The sequence below is a fragment of the Apus apus genome, chromosome 1, assembly GCF_020740795.1.
Source record: "Apus apus isolate bApuApu2 chromosome 1, bApuApu2.pri.cur, whole genome shotgun sequence".
NCBI classification, from domain to species: domain Eukaryota; kingdom Metazoa; phylum Chordata; class Aves; order Apodiformes; family Apodidae; genus Apus; species Apus apus.
The window spans coordinates 6,344,902-6,359,924 of NC_067282.1; the positions used below are offsets into that span (position 1 = coordinate 6,344,902).

General features: G+C 40.4%; 1 protein-coding gene across 14 annotated transcripts in view; it reads left to right on the forward strand.

The window, feature by feature from the left end:
• The window catches only part of PICALM (phosphatidylinositol binding clathrin assembly protein), a 67,358-nt gene extending 52,538 nt beyond the window's left edge, over positions 1–14,820 (forward strand). For 6 of the 14 annotated variants that reach the window (XM_051620726.1, XM_051620607.1, XM_051620644.1 and 3 more), the window contains 6 exons: positions 653–752; positions 2,264–2,287; positions 4,287–4,346; positions 6,487–6,591; positions 12,433–12,535; positions 13,322–14,820. In XM_051620726.1, coding sequence (XP_051476686.1) covers positions 653–752; positions 2,264–2,287; positions 4,287–4,346; positions 6,487–6,591; positions 12,433–12,525 — 382 coding nt within the window. In that variant the 3' untranslated portion in view covers positions 12,526–12,535; positions 13,322–14,820. The remainder of the gene's footprint in view (positions 1–652; positions 753–2,263; positions 2,288–4,286; positions 4,347–6,486; positions 6,592–12,432; positions 12,536–13,321) is intronic. The other 8 variants (XM_051620615.1, XM_051620672.1, XM_051620709.1 and 5 more) reach the window with 4 other exon arrangements.
• The last annotated feature ends 203 nt before the right edge of the window (positions 14,821–15,023 follow it).

Below are 15,023 nucleotides of genomic sequence, written 5' to 3' on the forward strand. Positions count from 1 at the left end.
TTGCAAGATGATAGTGTGATAGTGACAGTGATAATAGCAGGAAAGATGTCCTCCTGTCTCTGATTTCTTTCAGCTGTGGTCTGTGTTCAGGAAATCGGTTCATCAGTGTTTTTTGTAGTTGTAGGTAGTCCTAGCACACCTTATATATACTTTGTGTGATCTGAGTGCTTGCAGAGCTGTATTAAAGATAGTGAAACTACAGTCTGACTTGTGGCTGACCTTCAGAGAAGTGAATTTTTAAGCAGGACGTATTTTACAATAGTGAACATCTGCTCTAGCAGCAAAGTTGAGAATGTCATTTAGCAAACTTTAGGCTTACTGGGACCATCTGTGCCAACTCTGAAATAATTCAGAAATACAGTATCCAGTTGCTCCTAATTAAACTATCTTGATCCAGGAATAGTCAGCTAGACTAACTTACCCATACTGGAGAACTTGACTGAGATCAGATAAAGCTGAGGTGTCTCACATTGAAGATCTTGCCATACTTGTCCTAGCCAAAACAAGCTGTTGCGGGACCTTTCATCAACTCCTTTGCTAAATTAATTTCTTCGCTTACAAAAGAAGCCACATTTCCAAGAGGAAGCATTGTTTACTTGAGGGAGTTTAGTAAGAAAATCCACTTTTCTAATAAAAAACACTTTATTTGAAGTGATGTCAACTGGACTCAGCCAGGTGAAAAGAAACTAACAGGCGGTTCCAACTGGCAACCCAAGATTGCACCTACAACCGCGTGGAACGCTCCGACATTGGTAAGCAAGTGCTCCTTCTCAAATACTGAGCTCCCTGCAACTCAGATATGCACTCTGGTGTGTAAGGGAGAAATCTGAAAGGGTTCTTTAGTTGCAGTAAAAGGGAGTAGAAAAATGAAGTTGGTCTGAGATGTGTACTGCTTGGATTTTTTTTTCTGAGCTGTGTGGTTCTAGTAAATAATTTCTGATGTGACCTGTGCAGATATAGCATAAACTTCAGTAGTGTTTGACCAGCCTCTCTCTTGGCAGAACAGCAGCCTTTGTGTTTCTCACAACTGGTGTAAAAGTGAATTCCAGTGGGGTCAGAGGGCACTTTGCAGTCTAGAAAAGTAGAAGTGTGAAAAGTGTGTTGTTCAGCAGCAGTGGTAGATCAAGTGTGTGTAACACAACAACTCAGCCCACTCTGGGGGTGAGAATGGCTGAGAGATGAATGCTCTTGACACATGCAGAGGTGTCTGTGCTGTGGGCTGTAGCTTTCTTAATGTATGGAACTGCTGCTGCCCTGCCCTGGTGAGTGCAGTTGTCTTTAATGCATGTCAGTTCTGGTGATCAACTTGTCTCTTGTAGACAGTAGTATTGCTGAGGATTTTTGGGAAGCATGTAGAATGAGGAGTCTTAATTACAAGGGGGGGAAGAGGTTAAGAGTCTATAGAGCAGATTTCACACTGGTAACAGAATACATGTGCTTGTGAATCCTACTCACCCTTTCACCAATGACCTACAGAACTGTATGTGCACAGAACAGGCAGCAAACAACCCCTGAGGATTTATTGCATCTGACTCTGTAACTGATTGGGGGAGGTTGAATCCACAGTGTAATGATACAGTGTTGTGGGTTTGAAAAGAGACAGCTTGTCTCCCTGGATCCACCACCTCTTCCCTGCTGAGTGCCCCTTATCAACTCACTACACTTATGTAGGGAGAAATTTTTGGGGGCCTTACTGGAGGGTGTTAAGATTTGATGACTAGATATTGAAAAACTGTAACTACTCACCTGCTTTAATGACTGGTAGTTTGAGTTTACTTGTGTGCTTGAATCTGTTTAATAACTCATGTCTTGTATATGCATCTTCTTGTGATAAGTCATTATGTTTAACAGCTTTTATTATTTAGAGATACTGTAGAGACCTGTGAAACTGTTCCATCAACATAAAAATTTTGAAACAAAAATGATCTAGAGGAAAAAGAGTTTGTCTTCCTCTGCTGGTCTATTTATTGTGGAGTTGCTGCTGCTTGATAAATAAATATGCTTTTGAAAATAAGGCTTTCTTGTCTTTGGAAAAAGGCATATACCAAATAAATGGACCAAGCAAAACAATTGCAAACATAATAATGACAGTATCACAGGTGTATGTAGTCTCAGTAAATGACTTGAATGACAAGAATGTGTTGGGGTAAACATTTAATGTATTTGTGAACTAAAATGCTATCTGTGTATATTCTGTTGTGTAAGTATTTGCTTCTAATCCAGTGTTATTGCATTATGTAATTGTTCTCCCTGGGAAATACAGAATGGCATGCATTTTCCACAATACGTAAGTGAAACAACCCACAGCCTTTTTGCAATCGACTGGCATGCTGATATTAACCACTGCTGTTGCAGAATCTCATAACCTTCTTGCTATTGACACATTTCTCATTTTAAAATCTTTGATGTGCCACAAATTGAGCTTTTCCTAGCATACACAAATCCCATAGGTGGTCTGCAGGCTCTTGACTCGAATGATGGCATGGGAAATACCAAGATTATTTTTCCTTGCTTCAAACTGTACCATTTGCTGCCAGAGAGCTGGGGTGTGTGTCTGTGCTGCCTTCAATGCACTTGGTGAATTTTGAATGGAGATAAAAATGTTTGTGTTTGAATAACTGCATGAAACCTCTCGGGCTTCTGTTATATTTGGCACTTTATCCACACTTATGGTAGATCTTGATTATTTTTTTTTCTTTAGTGGGGAGAGACCAATATGTCATTATGGTTCTTATTAAAAAAATTTAAAAATCCATGCTGACAGTTTACAAGGGGCAAGCAATAACTTGTGCTTGCTGCCTGAGGAATGCAGTCTTTGGTTTAGGAAGATTTTTCTTTTTGTCAACAGTGATATTGGTCTTTCCCTCTATTCTCTTTTTATTGCAGGGTAACTCTGTAACTAAAGGATGGTAGGTCCATACTTGAGCCCTCAAACGTTTAGACAGCATGTTTGTGTGCGTGTAGGTGTGAATACACAAGGATAACAACAACAAAAAAGTAATTTTCAGGATAGTTTTTGACAGCTATATGAAATAAATGGGTACTACACAGTGTAGATGATTCTTGATGGGGCAAATCTGTTCTGATGGCAATTGAAATGCCAGTGACATTGGCTGCTATCTATGAAAAGGCATAGAACTGAAAGGCTTAGAACTGAATTCAAAAGCAGCTTTGCTGATGGCCTGTTTTGATGTTACAATTTATCTGCTTTAATTAATCCAGTATTATTAGTATTTTGTCACTTCCCTCTTTTCTGCATCAATAATCTCTGTGTAACAAGACGTGCTTATGGTCTTTGTCTAGACATGAGTAGTAATCACCACAGCAATAGCAGAAAAATCAGATTTTTTTTTTCTTAAAGGAGGGATTAACAGGAGGTGGAATGGATAAGACAGCAAGTTATCTGAATAATTATTAGCACAAATGTATAGTCTGAAAAAAAATGGTTTTTGTCCTTGTACGAGTTAATACTAATTTAGAAACTGGATAATGAATCTGTAGGACAAAGAATATGGTTAGGATATAAAGAACTGTCTTTATTGTATTTCTCTTTCTAAGAGTTATCAGTTGTTTTTTTACATATATATTGGTAGGTTGCTTACAAAACATAGATTTCATCTGATACCAATTTTACTGCAACTTTATACAAGTTAACTTAGGTTAAGGGTAATAGAAACATCTGCAGAATACTAAGAGGACTTCTCTTCAAATTCACTGTACAAAGTAGGTGGATGGGAGGGAACGCAAGTTGCAAATTCCTGTTAGAGTTGAATTAATATTGAAGCACGATAGGAGAATCCCCATAGTGTTACATCCTGGCTAAAAAGAGAGTTCCTGTAATGCTGGCAGAAGCAACGGTAACGTGGTCTTTCAGTCTTTATAATTGTCTCTGAAGACTCCTTGTGCCCTTGCCTCTGATGCTGGTATTTACTTTATGGCATTAAAAAAAGTCTTGTGTTTCCTGCATTTGCTCTCTCAAATTTCAGTCTCTCATACTGTGTTCTTTAAGCAGGATGTGAGGGAATGGTAGCTTGCACTTCAGTCAGCCAGAATCCTGACAGGCTTAAGTAAATACATCATTATAGATTTGCCAAGATCACCAAGAAACTTTAGCTTAGGCCCTGAAATAATTTGAATACACTCTTAACACAAGACTGCAATTCCTATTTATTCTTTGCTATATTCATAATAAGCTAAGTGCTGTAGCTGAAGTTAGTAACAGCAGTGTCTTACCAGTATGCAGCTGATCTCTTCTCCTCTCAGCTCACCACTGTTTTTCACACCAGGCACCACCTGTCATGGCATATCCTGCCACAACGCCAACAGGAATGATGGGCTATGGGATGGTGAGTGCAACTCCTCAGCCTCAAAGTCAGATACTTTGAATCATTTCATTGCTTATAGTCTGGTAGCAGTTCATTTCCTGAGCTGTTTTGCTAAAGACTGAATTCCAGCTCCTAATGGTGGATTTCTCAGCAAATCATTAAGCTCTTTAGTAATTTTGGACTGAAATTGAGTCTTCCCTTTCTTACCTCAGTTTTTCATAAACTTTTTAAAATTAAGACAGTGTCTATTCTTGATGGGCTTTATTAGTGTAGAAATAAGTGAATCATAGTAATAAGTGAATATCACATGAGCAGGCATAGCTACATGCACAGCAGGAATGTTTTATTGGTGAAGAGAGGCAGTCCTTAAATACTTGCTCACAACCTCAGGAAAAGGTATTTTTAAGGACTGATGCTACAAGACTGCAAGTCTGTGACACTGCCTTGTGGCCTGTGGGCTGCAAATTGGCTCTCCTAGTGACACACCAGTACCAGAAGGCTTTTGACATTAACCTAATCTTGCTGCTTGTTGCCCTGAAAACTTGTACAAATTTTTGTTCTTAACTCAAATTTTAAAATGTTTCTGAAATTATATGCCGTTGTTAGTACAGTTTTGATGTGGCACAGCTTTGGTAGTGAATAAAAGGGGGGAGAATTTACTGAATTTTTCTGTTAAATGGCTCACAGATTACTACAATAAAAGGCTAAATGCCTCACCATATAGATTAATGATTTATAATTTGTATGTGCTCAGTAAGTGAACTGCACCTGTGGCCACCTGTGGTTTTGAGGGTCTTTGAGAGAGTATCTTGTTGCCCTTTGCCCATCTATGAACTCCTGTAGTATGTTCTGTGCAAAGTCAGTGTGGTCAAGCTGCCTCTAGTGTTGATTCAAACTTTATCTATGCAACTTTGCACTGATGGTACTGGGAGCATTTTCTTAGTTATATTGATTCAGCAGCTGGGGAAGGTAACAGATTGGAGTATAGAAAGTAATCTTGTGTGTTTGATTAAATCAGCTTTCATCATCAGGCTGATATCAAATGGAAATTGGAGTTAGTAGAAGCCAGAGCTCTGTTACTCTGAGCTGCTGCTGCTTGTTCAAAACTGCAACACCCGGGCAGGTGGGCAGGATGGGCTGTTACAGAATGACCAGGAGGCTTTGCAACATGTCTTGAATGCTGTCCTGGCTCCTTCAGACTTGACTCAGGACCTTTACTGCTAGGAACCTCTGAAACGTTGGCCTCCTTTACAATCTCCTTTGTGTTCAGTTTTTCCTAAATTCCTGCCCTGGTTGTGAGCACAACCATTTTGAAGTTAGTCTTTTTCCCTTGGTGAGGCATCCTGGGACAGGCAGTTTTGCAAGTATTGTAGCATTCCCTGGCTGCTAGTTGCTGTGTGTGTCTGCATTGTACCAGCAGCTATTTTTAACTTACTTTTTTGTAGGGTGTTTTCATCAGGGTCAGTTTCTTGAATGGGTTCACCATTTGATTGCCCAAACAGCTGATTGGCATGATAAGGGAGGAGTAGCAGGATTAGTCCAGGAAAAGCTGCTTGGAATGGGGATTGCTTCAGTAGGACTGCTGCTGGATATCAAGCCAAGCCTAAGAAGGGTGCCAAAAGCAGCACCAGCAGTGGGTGTCTACATAAATTAAATAAACCTGACTTCTAAGCCCATTAGCATATGTTAAATTGTTCATTTGGCTCAGAGTGCCTAACACTTGAACCTTTGATTGCATCACAACTTAACATGAATTGGAATAGAGTTCTCAGTTTGTCTTGAACTCTGTCAGCTCTGCCTTGATACCTGTGAAACTCTCCCTGTGCTTTCAAAGGCAGACAGGGCAGGGCTGCCAGACCTCAGCAGGGAGCACGAAGACCAGCCCAAATGCTTGTGTTTCAACAAGTACTTCAGTGTGTCAGGTCTTTGCAGCAAGAGATTTAAATGGGCTCAGTTTTTGCTAAGAGTATTCCTTAAAAAGGCTCTAATATTCCTTTCTAGTAACCTTTATTTGCAAAATACTGTAGGAAGATCTTACATGATTGCACACATCACCTATGACCAAGACTTTTCACCCAATTACCATTTTTCTTTCTCTCCTTAAAGACTTGCCCTCTATTACTGCTGTGTGTGATTTGATGTTGTCTGCATTTTTTTTCAGCCGTCGCAGATGGGAGCCATACCAGTAATGACACAGCCAACTTTAATATACAGTCAGCCAGTCATGAGACCACCAAACCCTTTTGGCCCTGTACCAGGAGCACAGGTGTGTACATTCCGAATAATTGGTTTTAGTAACAGATCACAGCTGGGCCAGTTGCTTTAAAAGCACTTGAATATTTTCTCATGTTGGGCAAATGTGTTGCACAAGCTCAGAGGTTCATGTAAGAATTGCTCCCTAGGTGCTTGTATCCAGGTTTGGTTTACAGAAGCAAAGAGGATAGTGTTTTAAGGCATTGTTTGTCTGGGAATGTGGCTGAGGTTATCCTCAACACCTCAGGGCAAGGATAAGAGTCAATGTCTGTGCTGTGTGCTGAAGGCAGACCTCTTCCCCAAAGCTTGCATTCTCTGCTGCTTTACCTCATAAGTGCAGCTTTGTGGGATTGTGCTACTAGAGCCTTTTGTGAAGTACCTGTGGCTCTGATCTTTGACCTGTTAGGCTGGAAAGAATGAGATTATAAAGTAACTAAGTGGCAGTAGATGTAATTTTATTTAAAGTGTAAGGTGCACACTTCTATGATGGCACTTTGCAGGGACAGGGTGTAGCTGTAGCCTCTTAAGTCTATGAAAGCTACAGATGGGTTTGAAAATGTGGTGTTGAACCTGATGAAACTTCAACCCAACTCCTGGTTATTAGTATACCAGTCTCAAGGGGGGAGGCACATGGCATGTTCATCTAATTTTAATAACCCTTGTATTCTCCAAAGCTCTTTATACTCTTCTGTGTTTTTGCAGAAAACAGTATTTACAGCATAGTGAAGATACTGAGATCATTAAGAGTTGGTTGTGTTTGTGAACTGTAATTAGAGGCAGAGCCCAGAGTAGCTGGCAGGTTTGAACTCCAGTATTAACAATGTGGTTTTACTTAATAGTCAAATGTTTCATTGTCAGAGTTCATACTGTACATTATGACTCTGCTAGGAAAATACAATGTATTTGGACTGTATTTTGATCTCGCTATAAAGTGCAGTATCTTTATAGGTGACTGTTTAAAAATGTGTTTGTGTAACTTAAGTAGACGTTGGTGTAAGTGTGGTTCTGGGACTAGAGCGGGGAGGGAAAAGAGCTCAGCAGTAGGTTGGAAAGGAAAAAAGGTTCAAACCTTTCTCCAATGCCTGATCTGATCCTTTACCAGGAGAGGCTGTGCTGTGTGCTGCCAGTGGGCACAATGTCCTTTTTCTTCATGAAAATAGATGTTGTAAAATTATTTTTCTTAAAAGGCTTTATCTGAAAGGGACCCTGTTTGATGTCTTTAGCTAGAAGTGCAGTTTTCAATTGACTTTCCCTTGGGCTTCTGAGACCTGCTTTGCACATTCACTCTCACTTCAGACAAGTGATTTTTCTATCTTTCATGTGGGTTTTATACTATTTCAAGGCAGAAAAATGTGTCTGTGACACCTCTTAAATAGAGAAGTTAAAGGATCCTCATGCATGAGAGTTTTTTTTCTTCAATTCCCAAAATACAAATTTTGAGCTATCCCTTTAAAAAAATTCTGCCTCCCTGCCTAATTCAGTTATAAAGAAGTAGGTAGGTCTGGGTAGCTAGGTGAGCCTTCCTGCTCCATTTCACATTGCAGGGCTTGGTCTAGGTTGAATCCCAGCTGGCTGTCATAACAGGAGAGAGAGGAATTAGTCACAAGTGAGGTGTGTAGAGCTCTATTTATTGTGCTTATTTGGCTGTATGTTTGGCTCCTGGGAGAATTAATTTGATAGAAGAAACGCCCTTTGAATCAGCAGTTGCTGGATGAGCAGGAAGGTCTCTCCCTGAGACAGTCTGCATTGCAGGTGTTGAGTTTTCAGAAGTCTGACACCAAGAAGGCAACTGAAATGAAACAAAGGCTGCATGTGAGAGCTGCTTCCTCAAACACAGCAGAGATGGCATTTACTAACAGAGAGCCAGGGAGGGGAATTTCAGTATGTTGCACTGCAGTTACTGTATGCTTAGTCTTGAGGTTCTTCTGGGAGCGTATTTGTCTGCTTAGGTTTAGTTCATACTCCTGTTGTGCTAGAAATACAAATTGGAAAAGAAAGAGAAAAATGTGCATTCTTAGTGTAAGTAAACAAATCTTAAAGTAAGGTATAATGGTTATCTGAAGGGCCCACAACTCAATCTGCCTGCATCCCATCTGGATCACTCTAAACACCACTATTCTAATACAGGTTTTGTCCATGGTGTCATCACTGCCAGGTAGTAAATTTGTTTTTAATATTTACATTTAAAGCACCAGATTGTATCACTTACCTCTGGACTGCTGATAGATCTTGGTTGCTGCCTACAGCGAAGACTTGAAGTGCTTAAATATTAGAAGGTACTTAAAAACATAATGACAGATATGAAGCAGTTGCTGAAAAATCCTATTGCCAAGTTGTAGGCTTGGGAATGCCTCCTACTTTGTATGCAGGCTGCTAAAATAGGCACCCCAATGTTGTTCAGTTTCTTGGTAATTTCAACTGATGTTCCTACCTTGATATTCTTAGGGATTTGTCATAATAAATACACTTTTCCTAACTCTAGACATACCTGTTTTGCCTCTCTTTCAAGTGTTCTGTTTACATGCATGCAACTTGATTTCTAATTGTTGATGTCAAAAGCAAGGCTAATTTGGGTTCTTAAGGGCAAAATAATTTGAAATGATTGAGAATGAGACTTCATTTCTAACAAGACATCTGCTTCTTTGAAAATCCAGGTATTCAGAAGATAGTTGTAGATTTAAAAGAAACTGACGTGTGCCTTTTTTTCTTTGAAATCACTTATCTTGCATTAGGGTCAGGATTTTTCAACTGAGAGAAAATAAGTCTTCATTATGATAAAATAGCAGGCTTTTCTCACTGCAGAATATTGTATCCTGCCACCCAAGACAAGAACAATCAGAGTTCTGTGATTAAGTTTTAGCTGATAGGGGGTAGAGTGTGTGTGTGAGGAAGGAACAGGCTGAATCAATGGTCCCAAAAAGGTTAAAGAGCAGCCAGAGTGATGGAAGATGGAATCCTGTACAGCAAACACAAGGTCTTCCAGACAAGCCAGAGCTGAGTGATGTACAGGTAACTGGAATGTATCTACCCCAGTGTCATAACACCCCACAGCAGTGCTTGAATATTCACCACCATCAAAAACATTCTCATGTTGGCTAGTATGAAATGGTACAATACTGACAGGTGTTCTGGTCTGATTGTGCCCAAAAGGACACAGCCTTAGGAGGAGAAGCAGCTGGGTAGGGAAAATTTTAAGATTTAAAATAGAATAAAAAAGTACTGGGCCTGCTGCCAGCATCTGTGTGAATTGTAACCCCGTGGTTGGTAACGTCACTGAATTGTACAGGAAAAGGAGTAGGCGTGATTGCCTGGTGATGGTGAAGAATAGTGTGTTGGGGTTTTTTGTTTGGTGGGGTTTTGTTCTTATTTGAAACTGTGGAAGAACAGGCTCTGAAGTTCAGGACAGATTTATGCTAGAAGGCAGAGGTTATAGGTGCTCCTTTTGGCACATGGATCCTAAAATATATGCTAATAAAGCTTGTGAGACTTGGAAAATGACAACCCAGTATCTAGTTCATGATGGGAACCAGCACAATACTGACTTAGGGGAGATGGGTTCTTCTGTCTTACTGTGACTCTGGGGAGTTTTTGTCTCTGATGGGAGCAGTGAGCAGTGGTGACTGCTGCTGGAGGTGACACTAAGCTTTGGGCCTGATCCAGCACAGGACATTGCTTTTCATAGAATCATAGAATCATAGAATCATAGGGGTTGGAAGGGACCTCGAAAGATCATCTAGTCCAACCCCCCTGCCAGAGCAGGGTCACCTAGAGTGCATCACACAGGAAGGCGTCCAGGTGGGTTTTGAATGTCTCCAGAGAAGGAGACTCCACAGCCTCTTTGGGAGAGCTGAGGTGTCCTGTGTGCCTGGTGATGAAGGGTCTGGGGGGATGTTTCAAATCATAAAAGTGCTGGGTAGTAAGGAGACTAAACCCACAGCTCTAGGAGTGTTAGTGCTGGAAACTCTGGTGGCCAGTGTTGCTGTTTTAAATGCTTCTCCTTAGAAATTGCTAAGGTAGGTTCTGGTTTTCAGATATAGTTATACTTTCCCCATTTTTTAGGCCTCCTTTTTAATAATTAGAGGAATCTTGTTAATATGTATTTACTGTAAGGTACTGAGCCTTGTCTGAATTTGGCTGTGGCATCTAGGAAGTAGCATTGTCAAGTTCTTTCTCAGTATTTAACCTGAACAGGCTTCCTAAAGTTTCACCTCTGCTTCTGGTTACATGCTGGTGTTGCACAAATGACAGAGCTCTAAACCTGCCAGTCTTCCACACTGCTTTCAAACTGGGACATTGCATTGGACTTGATATCAATTGGAGATTTGCCAACTCAATTTAACAGCACCTTTAATATGTGACTTCAAGCCATTTGACCATGAAGAGGAAGGATGTCTCATGAGGTGAAGTCACAGCAGGTGTGACTTGCTGGAGTCAGGACTCTGTTGCCAGGAGTCTGGCACAAATCCTGGAGAGTGGTGGGGTGTGTGAGCTACAGCTTTCCAAAGGGAAGAACCAAGTTTCAGAGGAAAACTTCTGACATCCTGAAACTGCTTCTCGAGCACTTTCCATTCTGTCTCATGACTCTTCCATAATCTGCTTATGGGGACTGGGTTTCAGTGCCCCTTTGGAAGTGGGGTTTAAAGATTCCAAGCCAGACAGAGAGTACTGATCCTGAAAGAACTCCTCCCCCACACCTGGTTTCTGAGGTAGAGACATTAACATGAAAAAATTAAATTTGCAATGGCAATATTTACACTCTGGGCACTTCTGCAAGCAGTTCCCATAAGCATATTCCCTGTCACACTAGGCTGGCAGGCATTCAGGATTGCCAAAGGAAACATCTTCACACAATGTTTCTTGCAGTGGGTGTGAAGTGCAGGTGTGCACTGGTGGTTAGTGACTCGATTATGAGTAAACTGCTCAAGAGATGGACCCTGAGGAGGAGGGTGACTTTGACTTGTAACCTCGAAAATAAAGTTTTATGAAGGGGGAGGGCAAAGAGAATTTAATAAAGCACCACTTATAACTGGGAAGGCACTAACCAAAGAGGAAAATGGCTAAAAAAAGAACAATCCACAAATAGCAGATACTCCTGCAATTACAGCCTGCAGATTATTGCTCCCTTCCAGCAGGAGGGACCAATATTACATACTTGTAAATTACATGCTTTCTATGGCTGAATTTATAGTGTGGTGCTTTACAAACATGGCTATAGGATGTGATTTTTATTAGCACATAGACTGTCAGTCCCAGTCTTCAGCTCTCACCTAAATCAGCAGCAGCAGACAAACTTCCATCTCTTTTTTTTTTTTTTCCCCCAGTCTATGTCCTGTGTTCTCCTTCTAGGCCCCAAATTGAGAGTTATCCATTACCTGCTTTCCAGACTCTTTTTATACACATCCTATTTTGAGAGGAAAAGGTGCTGAGAGCTGTTTCTTCTGGAGAAGGCATCTGGAAAGCTTGGCCAGGCCCCCAGCCTCATCTCTCCCTGCCAGTAGGTGTTTTGCCAGGAGAGCTGGGAGAGTGTTAACCTGTTTCACAGGAGCCAGGCTTCATGTTTTGTAGCTTTTGAAGAAAACTGCTGTGAAAGTGTGAGGTGATCTGCTTATTTGGCAAGTGCCTGTTGAACTTTCCTTTCTGGAGGGTCGTGTCCAGCTTGTTTCTGCATTACACCAACCATTGAAGAGGCTTTCTGTTTTCCATATGACCAAACACCTTGTTTTAATAGTTGATTTCTGCCAAGTTTGCCTCTTAACCTCCCCTTGTCCTTTCATGACACGTTCAGCTTTCATATTCTATCATTCTGAGACCTTTTTTCTTTTTCTTTCCCTTTCTCTGTCGTCTTTCCTACTAGCTGTCTGCAGCATCCAGCCCTTCCAGTCAGAGTCCTCACAGAGCCTCAGGAAAGGATCCCTTTGCAGAGCTCTCTCTCCAGGATTTCTTGTAGAACAACTTAGGTATTGTCCATTGTTCTGGGGAGATGCTGTTTTTTTTTGTGATACGGAACAAAATTAAAGTCCGAATTAAAGTTGATTAACGTGACTAGAACTGTGTCTGAAGAAAACAATAAAAACGAGTCATGTTGAGTTGGAAGCATTGTGGAAGTGACTTGGAAACTCAGTGTGCTTAACTGCAGTGATGTAGAGGCCCAGGCAAGTCATTTTGCTTTAATCCATTGGAAATAAAGTTTGATAGTTCCCTTCTGAGCTGCAGGAGCCAGAAGGTGGTGCTTCCTGCAGCTGGGGAGAAGGAGCTGGTACTACCTGGTTATTTCCCATTTCATCAGGAAAATGCGTAGGGCTTGTGGTTAGCAGTGATCACTGCTTGCAACTGGCATGGGCTCCTGCACCTCACCTGACTGCTTGCTAAAAAGTGAACTGTATGCAGCAGGAGGTTCTTGGTTTCACGTGTGTGAGGGTTAAATTTTGGTGACAATACTGTGTGGATAAGTAGGTTGTGTTTTGTTTTGTTTGTTGTTTTACTTTTGTTGGACCAAGCAGCTTAATGCAAAGAGATGTTCCAAAGGTTGGTGTAGTTGGAAAAACATCCTGGTGGCTTTTGGTTGTTTTCTGGCCCTGATTTTGTAAAATTTTTGTTTCTGTTGGAAACTTCAGACCTGGGAGTAGCCTGGGCAGCTGAAGAGTGGTAGTTTGTTTTTTTTTTTTTTTTTTGCAGAAAACACTAGTTTATAGGGAAGTCCTCCTTCTGTTGGATGTTAACATGAGGGTTTTTAATCTTTCCAGATTCAGTTCATGTAACTGTGTTAGATGGAAGAGAAAGGAACGTTTCCAAAAAGACGTGCTCACTTGGTGAACCCCCACTTCCAGAAAAAAAAACAACTCCAGTCTCTCAAGCTCTCCTTTTCCATTAAATGATGCAGTGAAGCGATGAAGATCAATGAAGGAACCTGGGACAACTCCGTAAGAAAAAATCAATATACAATACAAAGCCAAGAATTGCCGTGAATTAAGGCCAAGATCTACTCTTCGTCCTGGTGACTTAACACGTCAACACTTTCAGCTTCTAATAATATCCATAATTGGTGGTAAACACACAAAGAGAAGCCTTTACTCTGGAAATCGGGATTGGTGTTTGGAAATGCTGTCTGGAATGGAGAGGTGTCCTTTACCATAACTCAAAACAAGACTCTGGGCAGGGGAGGGTCAAATCCTAACTCTTAATTCTGCAGTTACCTTTTCTTCACTCCTCACAACCCGTAGGCACAGCAGTAATGGAAATTAACTTTTTTTAAAAATTATATATTCAGTTTGCAGTAGACATTCCTTATGTATTATTGTTTGTATTTATTTATGATTATCAATTTAACATTAATATTGTATCAAGAAAAAAACAAACAACCTCCTTATGAAATGGGTATGGATGTATACAGTATGTCTGATTTTTATCCACAAAGAATGAATCTGATTCAGAATGCTTTCCAGCTGACATACAGAGCACTAAATATTTTAAAGGTCTGAATCTCATGAATTCTCAGCATATATGGGAATTAGGGAAGAGCTGTAAAATGCATTAATCCTTATAGTCAATTCTGTGCCTAGGATTTTGCAAGGGAACAGTTAACTGACTAGAAGAAGCACTACATTTTTAATTCAGCATTAGTGCATTGGGAAGGAACTCTATTGCTTTGTGCTTGGCATGTCATTATTTTTACATTTGACATTATAAGGCCTTTCCAAAATGAATGTGAGGAATTGCTTTCACTTTAAGACTTTCCTTCCTTTCTGTAAAAAACAAAAACAAAGAAAAAACAAAACCAAACAACTGAGGTGTTGTGTGTTGGGGGGAAAGCCTTTTCATTTGGCTAGTGCCATGTTTATGATCACATACCTTTTAAAAGTAAAATTAAAAAAGGGGAAGTAGCTTCCTTAGGTATGTCTAGTGGGTATTTAGTTAACAAAGAATTAAAGTAGCACTGTTGATCGGTGCTTTGTGTAAATACATCATCACTCTTGGGTGGAGTGGGGCCTTCAGGAGGATAGTCACTGATATGAAAGCAATTCTGTACATGAGTTAAGCATACTTGCTGCATTGTCTCTGCAGATTCTATTTTTGTTTAAAATATTAAAATGTACGTTAGCAAAAATGGGTGGATTTTCAAATAAAAATGCAGCTTCCACAGAACTTTTGTTACGGTATGAAAGTCTGAGGTGCTTCTTTTCTTTTTGCTGCTTAAAACATGCACTGATAATTGCTTTGTTTACTTAATAAAATACCAAATGTATTTCATATGTCCATATTGTATTACAGGAGGTGCAGCACTGTGAGTGACATGATCTGTACAACATCTTCCCCGTGGTGCTGTAGTTGATGGCCTTAGTTCCTCTGTAATGAGTTGTCTCATTAAGAGCTGGATTCCTTAATATGGTATTTCACGATCTTCTAGTTTTTCAAAATATTCATGGCAATAAACTTGTACTGTTTATA